The 14,578-nt window shown below is 42.3% G+C and overlaps 1 protein-coding gene across 1 annotated transcript in view; it reads left to right on the forward strand.

Annotated features, from left to right (window-relative positions):
• GPC4 (glypican 4) overlaps positions 1–13,478 on the forward strand; it is a 141,653-nt gene extending 128,175 nt beyond the window's left edge. Inside the window, exons 4-9 of the mRNA XM_007517013.3 lie at positions 1,937–2,102; positions 8,511–8,641; positions 8,744–8,911; positions 9,718–9,854; positions 11,152–11,327; positions 11,420–13,478. Coding sequence (XP_007517075.1) covers positions 1,937–2,102; positions 8,511–8,641; positions 8,744–8,911; positions 9,718–9,854; positions 11,152–11,327; positions 11,420–11,622 — 981 coding nt within the window. The 3' untranslated portion in view covers positions 11,623–13,478. The remainder of the gene's footprint in view (positions 1–1,936; positions 2,103–8,510; positions 8,642–8,743; positions 8,912–9,717; positions 9,855–11,151; positions 11,328–11,419) is intronic.
• Positions 13,479–14,578: the final 1,100 nt, after the last annotated feature.

Here is a 14,578-nt window from a genome sequence, read left to right on the forward strand (position 1 = left end):
TCCTTTCTAAAGCACAGATAGAAATGAGTGACAGGTGGAATCAACTCTTCTGCCTGTAAGATAATCACACCATCTACAGGCAGAGGGAAGGAACAAAGTCCGGCTTGTCTGTCTGCTTTAAGATACTGCTATCATCCTTGATGCTTCTCTTCCTTTTAGTAGTCCCCTGTCTCCTGAATACATTGTCTCGGTCTCTGCCTGGTAATCACACTCATATTCCTATACACCTGGCCTTCTTTCCCACAATTCCTCAACCCCACGAGGACCGTGGGATGAGTTTGATACATTCACTCCCAGCATGTGTGCATTTCATTTTCCTGAACCACTTCAGTCTCACCTCTTCAGATGCTAACTAAAGATCCATCTCTTCCTGAGATGTTTTAAGCACTCTGATTAACTGTTTTCAACCTGGAAACCCTTCATGTAACCCCTAGGTTAGATAATCCCACCTGTGTTCTTCTCCATAGACAAGTGTTTATTTTGTAGTTTGCGGTGCCATCAGCACTAAATGACCTGTGATTGGAGGGAGGGGCAGAATTCAAAGGGCAACCTCTTGCTTGCAGAGTAGTTCGTTGTGTCTCAGTTGTCAAAAACAAGCACAGCAGAGGCAGCAGCAGACTGTGCATTGCAGGCAACTGAAAGTTAACCTACCCCTGTGGCTGATGCTAGAAAGCTCTACGTTAAAGGTCTTTGAAATCATCAAACCACTAAAAGTGACCAAAAGTGAATGTGGGTGTGATAGAGGGTGGACACGGGACTGGAGTGAAGCAGGAAGACTCTGTAGAGGTGGGAGATGTATACAAACTGATGATTTGAGGTCAGTGATACAAGTCCAATTGCGAAGAAGACTGTAACAAAAAGAAACCATTGGAACTACCTACATCAAATTAAAAAGCTTCTGCACAGCAAAGGAGACCACCACCCAAATAAAGAGAACTCCCACAGAGTGGGAGAAGATCTTTACATACCATACATCAGACAAGAGGCTAATAACTAAAATATATAAAGAGCTCTCCAACTCAGCAAGAAAACAAATAGTCCCATCCAAAAGTGGGGAGAGACTATGAACAGAATATTCCCTATAGAAGATATCCTAAAGGCCAACATGTTGTTTTCGACGGGTTAGGTTGTTTTCGCTGGGCTGGCTTCACGGGCAGGTAACAGACGGCCAGGGACTCATAGTTGAGCTGTAGGCAGTATCTCTTTATTCATGCAGGACGCAGCACAATCTAAGACGAGCTAAGCTAAACTCAAGGTAAAGTACTCTAAAACTCACAATGCTGTCTTTATATATACTTGACAAGTAGGGTGGAAACAGGATGTGACATAGAGAGGGTGGAGAGAAAAGTGACTGGTAAAAATCAGAGTGTGACGACGAGGGGGCAGATTAGGCGAGAATCTTATCACTGAACTACAAATGCCCTGGAGGGAGGGTGGAACTTGTTAACAGTAAATAGAATGAAGTGGTTATGTAAATAGAATAGTGTTAAGCAGGGGGGATTTAAACCAAATGAAACAGAAAGGGTCTCATGTATACCAACACCAACAGACCTATGAAAAATGCTCCAAGTCACTGACTGTCAGAGAAATGAAAATAAAGACAACAATGAGATATCACTTCACTCCTATGAGAATGTCACACATCAGAAAAGGTAGCAGCAGCAAATGCTGGAGAGGTTGTAGGGACAAAGGAACCCTCCTCCACTGCTGGTGGGAATGTAAGTTGGTCCTGATGGTTTGAAGTAATGCCATGTTAATTCCTCCCTTCACCTCCTTGCATCCCAATATACACCTTCACATTGCCTAATCTTGGTCTAATGCACCAGTCATATGTAAGTGAAGTGACGCTTCCGTGTCTTCAGCGTCACCTCCATAGACTTGCCCTTTCTGTGTCTATCTGTGCACCTATCACTGTGCTTTTCTTCTCCCAAACTAGGTAAATCCCACAACGGAGTGTACCCAGGCCCTGTTGAAGATGATCTACTGCTCCCACTGCCAGGGTCTCGTGACTGTGAAGCCGTGCTATAACTACTGCTCAAACATCATGAGAGGCTGTTTGGCCAACCAAGGGGATCTTGACTTTGAGTGGAACAATTTCATAGGTGAGCAAGGGCATGGGTGCATGGGTGTTGCTAGAAACATCTCGTTCTGCAGCCAGGAGGATAGTTTCAATTGTCAGCTGTGATATTTCTCTTGGCTGTGTAGTGTGTTGCCAGAGTCCTGACTCTGCTCAAAAAGTTCATGCCATTCAACTGATGGAGGCAGTTCTCAACACACCAGACCCAGGGAGTCTTGAGTTTAAGAATGATAAAGTGACTTTGAAATCTTCTCTCTATAAGTTAGCTTTTCTTCTGCATTATAGACTTGTAAACCAGGGGAATGCTGGAGGGCAGCAACCACTGAGCTGCCAGAGTGGTTTTTTATTTTTATTTTTTAACTTTATTTTATTTATTTTTATTTTTTAACTTTCTGTATTTAATCTTATAGGATAGAGAGAAATGGAGAAGAAAGGAGACTATAGAGAGGGGGGAGAAAAAGAGAGACACCTGTAGTACTGCTCTACTGCTTGTGAAACTTTTGCCCCATAGTTGGGATCTAGGGGCTAGAATGTGAAGCTCTTACGCATGGTAACCAGAGTAGCTTTTAAAATATTATGTTTGTTACACTGTCTCCAAATGTCCTGCAAGTTGACATGTTTATAGCCATGGAATATTTGGATTATGGGATATCTGATAGTGGAAATGTAGAGGTTATAGTTTCTAGAGGGGATTTAGCAGTTGCCAACTGCTGATGACAACGGAAGGACTTTCCCCTGCTGAATTTAGTGGTAAGTCTTCCCACACAACCCTCCCATCTATTACTGGAACCCAGAGAACAATGTACGGGACATGATCAGTTCCCCACAGGATTAATTATGATATGGGGGGAAGATAAATTGAAAATAGTCTAGGAACTAGAGAGCTAGTTTGCTGGGCACAGTGCCCACCTTGCCATTGCCAAAGGCCTGGTTATCCTGGTACCATGTGAGAGTATCAGGTCACAATGGGGCAAGGGAGGGCTCTGGTGCTGTGGTGAAAATCATGTACTTGTGAGACTCCAATTACAAATTATATATATAATTTTTTTTTAGTCAGTGGAGCCCAAACTATAATATAGTGGCTATTCAAAAAGCTCTCATGCCTGAAGCTCCAAGGCCCTAGAATTAATTCCCAGTGCCATAAGCCAGAACTGATCTATGTTCTGGTTAAAAATACATTAATTGGAGCAGCTGTTTGAGCACATATGTTGCCTTGCACAAGAATCCAGGTTCAAGTCCTCAGTCCCTACCTGCAGTGGAAAGCTTCAGGAGTGGTGAAGGAGGGCTGCAGGTGTCTTTCTGTCTCTCTCTCCCTCTCTCTCCCTCTCTCTCTCTCTCTCCTTCCTCTTCATTTTCTCTCTATCCTATACATAAAATAAATATTTGTTTAAACTAAATAAATATATAGACAAATATCCAGGTAGCAAATCCCACAATTCCTATTAGTGCATGACCAATTGGACCACCAAATGCTGAGTACTAGTGGGGCTGCTCACATCAACAGCACACAAAACTGTTCCCAACCCCACGACAATTTCATAGCCACCTAACTTGAGTGTCTTTATATGCATCTTTTTTCTTTTCTCCACTTATTTGTCTACATCATAGGAGTATACATACAATCGGCTTGTGTGGCATTTTTAGGATGTGGGAGGGAGTTAGGGGAATGCTTTTCTAGTCTGCATGAGAGCTCATTACCATATTAATTCTGAACATGCATCAATGAATTGGTTCCAATGAATCCTTAAGAACACTGACGCAAGGAGAAAGAAGGGGATGAATGGTAAAAGCATTTCAGAGCTATTGCAGCCTAACTCAAAGTTTAGAAGACCTGCAAAGTCCTTTCCACAGAGAAAAGAAGACTTTCATGAAAGGAAAGCAAAGACAGACAGACAGATGAGACATATACCACACCCAGAAAGAATCTAGGACAGAGATTGTTAGTTTGAATGATTTCCCATGAAAATCCAAGCCCATAGCACTTCTGGATCTAAAGTTGATAGTCAAGTCTCTCTCTCTCTCTCTCTCTCTCTCTCTCTCTCCCTCTCTCTCTCTCTCTCTCCTCATCACCACCTCTATATCCATGTGTCAACTTTGCAGTGCACTTTGGCTAAGCTCATGTTGTTTCAGTTGGTAGCCTTTCTAATCGAATGCTCTCTGGGCGAAGTAGTAGAATGTCATACAAAATGATGTCTAGTGATAAGTGATCTCGTTCTGTACACTTTTTCTACTGGCACATAAGAAATAAAGAGGAGGAGGAGGAACAGGCCCCTTGCATAGTCCCTGTTTCCTTCATCTGATTGGCAGAACCATAAGGAACATTCTCAGATGCTTGGATTGAGACACACATTCTCCTACATACCGTTCTGAGAGGTTTCAGGCTTATATACTTAAAAGAAAAAAAATAGTCTGACTTACTTATTTTTTTAGCCAGGTACTCCAAAGTACAAAGAGGACTTGGCCTGGTGAAATAGCTCGCTTGCATACTGACCTTCTGTCCCATATGTAGGACTCAGGATCTAACCCAACCCCTACCACACTGAAGGAATCTTCAGTACTATGTGGGCGCTTTCAGTCTCTCCGTCAGCCTCTTTGTCTCTGTGTCTATCTGAAAAAGTCATCCCAGAGTGGTAATGGCCAAAAGAAATAAAACAAGGAGGATTTCACTTGCTGCCAGATGTGCTTTAAAATATGTACTACCTTTTAAACCACAAAAATAAACTCAAGTGGCAATCAATAGTATTCCTGAATCACTTTCCCTCAATTACTTTAAATAATACTTTTGAGAGATACAGGCTTTCTTCCTTCCTTTTTTGTTCAATTATCTTTGTTTATTTGTTGGATAGAGACAGTCAGAAATCGAGAGGGATGGGGGAGATAGGGAGAGAGGCAGAGAGATACCTAAAGCACTGCTTTACCACTTTCAAAGCTTTCCCCCTGCAGGTGGGGACTGAGGGGCTGTAGCCTGGATCCTTCTGCATTGTAACATGTGTGCTCAACTAGGTGTGCCACCACCCAGCCCCTTCATGGTATAGTTTTTTAATTTTTAAATTTCTTTATTGGGGGATTAATGATTTACACTTCACAGTAAAGTACAGAAGTTTGTACATGGTGTTTCTTCCTTTTTTCTTTTCTTTTTTTTTTTTTGCCTCCAGGGTTATTGCAGGGGCTTGGTGCCAGCACCACGAATTCACTGCTCCTGGAGACCATCCCCCCTTTTGTTGCCCTTGTTTTATCATTGTTGTGGTTATTATTGTTATTGTTGCTGTCATTGGATAGGACAGAGAGAAATGGAGAGAGGAGGGGAAGACAGAGAGGGGGAGAGAAAGATAGACACCTGCAGACATGCTTTACCGCCTGTGAAGCGACTCCCCTGCAGGTGGGAAGCCGGGGGCTCAAACTGGGATCCTTATGCCAGTCCTTGCGCTTCGCACCATATGCACTTAACCTGCTGCACTACCACCCGACTCCCCATGGTCTTTATTTCTAACAAACTGGTATCTAGAGCCAGGAGTCATAGGCATGGTCAATCTCCAAATCTACTTTTTTGTTTGTTTGTTTGTTTGTTTAATGCATTCTCACAAAGGCTTAATTTGCTAGTAGAATTCAATCCTAATTTATATGCCTTGGCTCTTACCGTGTGTGTGTGTGTGTGTGTGTGTGTGTGTGTGTGTGTGTGTGTGTTTCTTTGCAAATAATTTTCTTCTTCCTCTTGAAATGACTACAGCTAATGAATGGTCAAGGACTTTTTCCCCCCACTTCTTTAAATTGGATCTGGGGTTAAGTCAGAAAAGTGCCTTTTGTCTTTACTGTTTGGTCTTATGAGGCTGAAGATGTGGGTTTTTCTGAATATTGGCAGTACTGTGCAAAAGACACCATTTTCTCTGTTGAGAAGGGGTTGCTTTGTTTAAGTACAACGTCCTGAGCACTGCAAAGCTGCAGTTAGACTAGACTGTTTAGAGACTGTGGATGGGTTCTCCAGTTCTGCCTTTTCATTGCTCTCTTGAAGATATGTATTAACAACGGAATGAAATACCATGAACTTGGTTTTATAAGAGGTCGGCTATAGGAAGGCTTCAGTTCAGAAAGTGAACCAAGCATTTCCCACCACTCCCACCTCCCTCCATCAAAAACTAATCAGTTTCTGGGGGCAGAGCAGTATTGCCACCAGTTGAGTGCACATGTCATCATGTGTGAGGACCTGGGTTAAGCCCCCTGTCCCCACCTGCAGGGATGGGGGAAGCCTTCAGGGATGGTGTAGCAAGTATTCAGGTGTCTCTCTTTCTCTCTATCTCCTCTCCTTCTCTCAATTTCTCTCTATTCTATTATACTAAAAAGAAAACAAACAAACAACAACAACAACAACAAAAAGCCACCAGGAGCAGTATACTCATTGTGTAAGCGCCAAGCCCCAGTGATGAACTTGGTGACAATAAAAAAAAAAATGATGACATTGAAATAAAATAGGCTTTCTTTTATCTGAAAATTTGGACTCTGGGGGACTTGTGTATTGTACATTGGTTAACATAGTTTTGATTCTACCTACTCTTCTTAAAGTCACAGGTAGAAATTTAGTACTGGGTTATTGGGATGGTCTTTGGGAATGGAGCTAGTGGGGTATCCAGCAGATAAGAAACCTGCAAGCCAAACCCTACAGCACGGCCCCTTTGGACCTTCTACGGGGGCTGTGTGGCTGCTGTAGCAGAAGAGTTTAGTTGATAGGTGATCTAACTTCTCCCCATGGCTGCGGGCTCCAAGAAGAACTTGTCCTCATTCACATTCCTCAGCTGCACAACATGCAGCACCATGGCACCGGCCCCAACAAAAGCCTGGCTTCACTCTCCATTCCCAGGCCCTTGTGTGTGGATGGCCGGCTCAGAGTTTACAAAGCCGCCAAACAGCCAGAAGAATTGGGGTTTATGTTTCCTTTCAGCCTTTCACAAACACATTAGGGATCTGGCCTCTCCTTACCGCTAGGGGAGTGAGTAGTTAACAAAAATGCAGCTATTATTATCCTACTTTAAACCTCTGCATTAGGGATGTTTATTATCTATCTCTTCATATTTTTTTTATTTGGAGCCAATAACTTCTTCTCAGTGTGGGGGAATGTGCTTTTTGTACCAAGGGATCCTGATACTTTGACAGTGATGAACAGATTTAAGTTGTGCTCCACTTGTTTACAAAAGTCTCCTTTTGCGAGCACATCAAACGCATTTTTTCACTACTATAGGACAATGGTATATTCATGCTGGCAGCCTTTCCTTTAGAGATTGCAAGCGTCACTTTATTGGCGCTCACCACAACCTCAATGCAGTCTGGAGCTTCATTTGTTATTACTTAGAAAAAAAAAAAAAAAAAAAGCACTTCACGGGAATCTACTTGTAGGCAGTGAAATAAGAATTGCTGTTTAGAGAAATGACCCCAGGCTTGAATATGTTGCATTGCATTCCTTCTAGGTTGAAAGTGAAAGATTGGTGACCAAGCTTGGTTGTTTCATTGATACAAGGATGTTTAAGCCCCTTCTCAGTAGCAAACTTATGTAGAAGTTAGGCTCTTAGACAAGGAGATAGAATATTCTCGAAAGTAGTAGATCTTTCTAGAAGCCTTCTTGGCACTACCTGAAGGTCTCCTATCCTTTTTCTTGCTAGGCTTCAAGCCCTAGAGTTTAAAAGGTGTAAAGAGCAAGTTTAAAAGTTCACTGCTTGTCATTAAAACTTCCTTAAGCTCTTTAGGAGACAATATTTCCAACATCTAATTCTGCACAAATATTTATCAGGCAGAAACACTTAATCTTATGATCCCAACTGACACAGACAGCAAGAAAATAAACATAGCAACTTTGGCTGAAAAAGATTTGGTGTGTGTTGAATAACTCTAGACGCTGCCCCCCACCCCAATCTGCAATTCATTGTCAGAGTAATCAGCGCAGGTACACTGTAAGCATGCATGTTTTGTGTCCTCTGTCTTCCACTGTCTTTTTACCTGACTCAGAAGTGGAATTTAGGGACTAGAGACATTTATCTGATACAGTACATATCTGACTAGGTGCAAGGACATAAGTTCAAGACCCCAGCACCACATGGGTAGCTTGGGGAGAAATGGCATGTTACACTGCATCCATTCACAGTTCTGTTGTCACCTGGGAGAGATAGCTCAGAGCATTCCTGTGACAGCTAGTGACACAGGAGAGAATGACAAGGCAGGCCACTAGGTTTACTGATGGGATTTCCATGCTGTAGAGTAAAGCATTCATTTGGTCACTTTTCACTTGGGAGAGCTAATGACAAGTGAACTTTGGTGGCATAGAAATGGACATGAAACTATGAATTGATGAAGATGGGTTTCTACACTCCCCAGGAAACTAAACCGGGGAGCTCCCCAGACTGGTTATCCAGGCCGAACTAACACTTAGCTATGTGTGTTTTCCCTCCAGATGCTATGCTCATGGTGGCAGAGAGGCTGGAGGGGCCATTCAACATCGAATCGGTCATGGATCCCATCGACGTGAAGATCTCAGATGCTATCATGAACATGCAGGAGAACAGTGTGCAAGTGTCTCAGAAGGTCAGGAAAGGCAGCAGGGTGACTAGAGAGGAGACTACTGGGTCGCCTCCCCTCAGCATCCTGTATGACTCTCCTCGCCTGCCTGTGCGATCTCTCCTGCAGGTTTTCCAGGGATGTGGACCCCCCAAGCCCGTCCCTGCTGGACGCATCTCCCGCTCTGCCCCTGAAAGTGCAGCCTTCAGTACCTTCAGTTCCTTCAGTGCCCGCTTCAGACCCTACCACCCAGAGGAGCGCCCAACCACGGCGGCTGGCACCAGCTTGGACCGACTGGTAAGCACTTTGACAGGACCTGTCACGTGTAATGACCACTAGACATACGTTTGCTCAAGGCACCCTGCTAGTTGACATGCGCATGAGTAAGTCTTCCAGGCAAAAGTCTTCGAACAAATTGCCTGTGAACCTACAGTTTCATTCTCTGATTTACTGGCCCAGAAAGCCCATGCCCAGTTGAGCAGATAACATGCACAATGTCTTATTTTGAAACCTCCGTATATGTATGCACTGAGCCTATTACTGCTAGTTAGAGAGAGTGGCTCAGGGCTACGGGAACCCCTTTTAAGAGCTCAGGAGTTCTAGGCTTGCAATATGGCATTGGGGCATGGTGGAGGTGGGGTGGGGAAGAGGTAAGCCAGCTGTTTCCCTGCAGAAACAAGCAGGCAAGATAATCAACACAGGAGGGAACCTGAGTCACAGGGGTGGATGGGAAAGGAGAGCAGTGAAGGGCTAAATTTACCAGAATGGATAGTATAGCAAAGTTTCATCCTGAGTGCAGAAGCAAGCCTCTAGGGAAGAGATTGTATCTCATAGGCTAGAAGCTTGGTGGGCCTTCGAGGACAGGTTGAACAGATAGAGGGTCTAGGGATGTCCTGCACAGCTAGCAAGCATTTCAGTTGTGAGTTCACTGAAGTGTTTTTGTATTCTGGAATCCTACAAATGGGCTCTGCATTTCTTTCATGACTGTGGATGAGAATGGATTCATAGCCCTCTAGGGGCTACTCTCACACAGTGATCAAAAAGGGTGCGTGTTAAGGTAGTTGTGTGTGGCTTTTTCCCCCCCTTCTGTCTTTGCTAATCAGGTTACAGATGTGAAGGAGAAACTGAAACAGGCCAAGAAGTTCTGGTCCTCTCTTCCCAGCAATGTGTGCAATGATGAGCGGATGGCAGCAGGAAATGGCAACGAGGAGGACTGCTGGAATGGAAAAGGAAAAAGCAGGTGAGCCCCGCCCCCCCCAGGAGTTACAACCAGGAATCTGCTCCCTTGAATGGTGTCATTAGTTTTCATTCATGCAGATCAGTGGTCTTTTCACCCTTTGAGACCTGGTCTCACAAATCACCAGTTCTCAAAAGGTCCTCAGCTCCCTCTTTTGAGACATCCAGTCTCGCTCTACTACAAAACTGAGTGGCTGAGCTAACTATCTGCCCTAAGGGTATTTCAACCCACCAACCTCTGTAAAAGAGGTGGCTTATTCTAAAAGGTCAGGCTGGTGACAAAGCCCAGTATTGGCACACATGTTTTACTTATATAAGACCCTGGAATTAGTTCCTAGCACCAAAAAATACATATATATATATATATATATATATATATATATATATATATATATATATATATATATATATATATATTATGTGAATGAATGCATACATACATACATCTATCATAGTGAAATTAGAGAAACAAGATGTTTCACCAGGAAAAGAAATTCAACTTAATTAGAAATGAAAGAACTCTTATTCATTGGTGTTTGGTAGAAATATTAGAATCTAGGCAGAAATTGCTCTGCTGCTACATTTTGTTTGACCAATCATTTTTTTCCTCTCCTTTCTAGTGAACAATCAGAATTTTCTTCTTTTTCGAATAGCTTTCTTGGGAGCAATATGAATTTATAAGACAGTTGTTGACACATGAGCACAAGAGTAGAGTTTCTCATTTATTTATTTATTCCCTTTTGTTGCCCTTGTTTTATTGTTGTAGTTATTATTGATGTTGGATAGGACAGAGAGAAATGGAGAGAAGAGGGGAAGACAGAAAGGGGGAGAGAGAAAGATAGACGCCTGGAGACTTGCTCCACCTCTTGTGAAGCAACTTACCTGCAGGTGGGGAGCTGGGGGCTTGAACCAGGATCCTTACGCCGGTCCTTGCTTTGCGCCATCTACACTTAACCCGCTGCGCTACCACCCAACTCCCAAGGGTAGAGTTTCTTATCTTCCTGATAGATGTCCACATAGCCCTCCTACCAGCAACTGAAGTCTTCTTCCACTGTCATACATGGACCTTCCCATATTCTTTCACCCCTCCCCCCATCTCCCTCTCTCTACTGCAGCTAATCTATACTTCACCCTGTGAGTGAGGTCATCCAGTATTCCTCCTTCTCCTTCTGGATGATCTCACCTCACGTGATTCCTTAAATTTGCATCCAAGATGTGACAGAAGAGAAGATTTCATCATTTCTTGCAGCTGAGTAGTATCCTATTACGTATATATCTGAACGTGCCATTTCTCATTTTAGGTATCTGTTTGCCGTGACTGGAAATGGATTAGCCAACCAGGGCAATAACCCGGAGGTGCAGGTTGACACCACCAAGCCGGATGTACTGATCCTTCGTCAAATCATGGCTCTTCGGGTTATGACTAGTAAAATGAAGAACGCTTACAATGGGAACGATGTGGACTTCTTTGATATTAGTAAGCATGCCATTGGGTTGAAAGTATAAGTTGTTATATGTATGGTGGTAGGAGCCCATGGAATAAAAAATTTCATTCTTTTAAAAAAATAGGTGATGAAAACAGTGGAGAAGGAAGTGGAAGTGGATGTGAGTATCAGCAGTGCCCTTCAGAGTTTGATGACAACGCAACTGACCACTCTGGGAAGAGCGCCAATGACAAAGCCAACAGCGCTGGGGCCCTGACTGGGGCACAGCTCTACCTCCTCACTGTCTCCTGCATTTTGTTCCTTCTTATGCAGAGAGAGTGGAGATAATTCTCCATCACAGAGAAAAAAAAAGTAATCAGCATAAAAAAAAGTTTAAAAAGGCACCGGTTATCATTTTTATACCATCCTAGTGACTTTGCTTTTTAAATGGACAACGATGTACAGTTTTTACTCTGTGGCCACTGGTTGAAAAAAATTGCTGACTTTGCTCTTTCTCCTTCAGTTTTGCAGGGGATAGGGACCTGGATGTAAAGTCAGTTCCTGTTCCCCTAGCCCCTGAATTTTGTTAAACGTGGCTAACAATGTAGGTACAGAAAACTGTAGTTAGTTGTGCATTTGTGATTTTTATCATTCTATTGGTTTTTTTTTCTTTTTTGTTTGTGGGTTTTTTTTCCTTCAGTTATTATCTCACCTTGTTTCTTACAAGAAAACCAGGGTCCCTTCTTGGCATGTAACATGTACGTATTTCTGAAATATTAAATAGTTGTACAGAAGCAGGTTTTATTTATCATGTTATCTTCTTAAAAGAAAAAGCCCAACAAGCAGTAAATTTCCTTTTCATCCCTGTTTTAGTTGCCTTATCCGAAGAGGAGTGGAGATAATTTTGTTTTCTATTATTGTTTTTAAGCTAGGACAGAATGTGAAGGCACAAGGGGGCTTCTGCACCATTTGTCAGATGTACTGGTGACAGGGAGAGACTGCAGAGTACCCGTTTTGGTTGACTTGCATAAACTAAAGATCACACGTAGGTCCATTTCTCTCTAGAAAGATAGAAGGTATTCAGGAATTCCAGTTGTCAGCTGTTCATAGGTTTTTTTTGGGGGGAGGGGTTCTTTTTTCTTTTCTTTCTTTCTTTCTTTTTTTTTTTTTTTCAGTGCAAACAAGTTAGCAAGCCACTGTGTGCTGGTCTTCATGTCCACATAGACATTCTTTGAACGGGTATTGCCACGACTGAAATAAGCCATCAGCAGTTTCATCTGGCTTCCCTTATTACAGTGTTCCAGACTTCAAGCACAGTCATATAGCAGGAGCTGTCTGGGAGCTATCCATAATTAGGGTACAGTGTGGGCTCAGGGAATAGCTATCAACACTCGAGTACAATTGTTTTATTATTATAGTTTTTTATTATTTTGTCTGTGCATGTGCATTTACATCTGCTTTTGGATCCCAGTTTCTTTTTGACGACATTCTAAGGTGTCTCTTGAGTCTTTTATTTACCCAGTCCCCTGTGATCAGAAAGATAGCGGGATTCACTACCATACCAGCACCCTATAAGTTAAACCCACTTGGGGGACACTGGGCGTCCACAATTTTTCATATATTGTTTTCCCCCTCTTCTTTCTTTTTTCTTTTTGAGGGGGAGTGTTGGTTATCTAGAACTGAGACTACATCTTAGGGAGGTGACTGTTAGCTAGCTTGATGGCTACCTCACAAAGGCCGTATCAGTTGCCCCAGGCCAAAGACTTAAGAATGGCCTTAGCTCCTTAAACTCTGGCCCCTTAAACTCCTTGTCCTTGCATCTTTACCAAATGGCATCCCATGAAACCTTGAGAATGTAACAAGTCATTTTGCAAAGAGTGCCCTAAAGCCTTCAGACAAAATCATTCTGCAAGTCTCTCCTGCTTTAGACGGCCATTACGATCCCAACCAATTCCACAGAAGCAAAAACCCACAGAGGGGTTGTGTTCATGTTCAATCTTTAGTTGTAAGAGTAATTCTCTATTTTTATATTGAAACTTAATTACTTGATAGCTCAGGGTCTACAATTCATTTAACTTTCTACACCAAATTCTGCAGAATGGTCAAAATGGAATATTGGGGGCTGTTGTAAACAGAGGCTTAATTTTATTAGAAGTAGCCAGTTATTTATTAAAGCATGATGTTAATAAAATAGGCATATTCTGGCTGGTGTGTTTAAGTGTTTTTTTTTTTTTTTGACAAATCATAGATGACGTAAAAATTGAAAGACACTCCCATTTATGTATGAGGAAAAATGGATTGTAAGTAGCTAAGCTGCTTTGTGAGAACTTGGAAAATGTGCTGATACTTAGTAACTACCTCAGTTGTGAGGAATTTCCTTTTTAGCTTAGACTGCTATTACTTTTGCTTGTTAGAAATTAATCTGGTCTCCAAAATGTAGCTCAAAGAGTTATCCCCATAGACCTTGTTAGATTGTTTTTAATTTAAAACCTTGAACTCTGCCCAGCTGTTTTCTTTCAGTCAAGTTCTCTAAACCAATAATATTTTCCGAATTAAATATTCTTGAAGATTCTTCTGGAATTACTGATTTGTTTTCTTCCTTTACATTTTTCCTGTTGCTCTTTTATTATTCAAATTGTCTCTTGCTTTTGAACTTGAACTATGGAATAAACAAATCATAGATTTTTTTTTTCCATTCAGGTCTGACTGGATACTGTTGGCATTTAACCAGCTGGCAGGCTCACCCTATTCCCCCCACCCCCCCAAAAAGAGTGAAAGCAAGTTGAGTATTATAAAACTTCAAGAGTTCAGAGTATGAAGTATGAAACAAAAACTTTGTTAGGAAGACTGACTTTTCCAGAGTCTCAGCTAATACCACGTGAAGGTTTGTGTTTTAAAATGATTTGCAGCTTCTTTTTAATTACTCCTCTCAGTCTTCACTTTAAGGAAAACACTTTGTGACTCTTAGATTTATATTTTAGTTTTTTTAAATCAACAGTTAGCCCACATTTTGATAGAAAAAGTACAAAGAACTGACTAGAAATTTTTAAATTCTTTTAAAAAAATATTTATTCCCGTTTGTTGTGCTTGTTGTAGTTATTATTGTTGTTATTGATGTCATCGTTGTTGGATAAGACAGAGAGAAATGCTGGAGTTGGGCGGTGGTGCAGCGGGTTAAGCGCACATGGCGCAAAGCGCAAGGGCCCGGCTTAAGGATCCTGGTTCGAACCCCCGGCTCCCCACCTGCAGGGGGCTTGCTTCACAGGCAGTGAAGCAGGTCTGCAGGTGTCTGTCTGTCTTTCTC

This window comes from Erinaceus europaeus, chromosome X (genome assembly GCF_950295315.1).
Source record: "Erinaceus europaeus chromosome X, mEriEur2.1, whole genome shotgun sequence".
Classification (NCBI taxonomy): Eukaryota; Metazoa; Chordata; class Mammalia; order Eulipotyphla; family Erinaceidae; genus Erinaceus; species Erinaceus europaeus.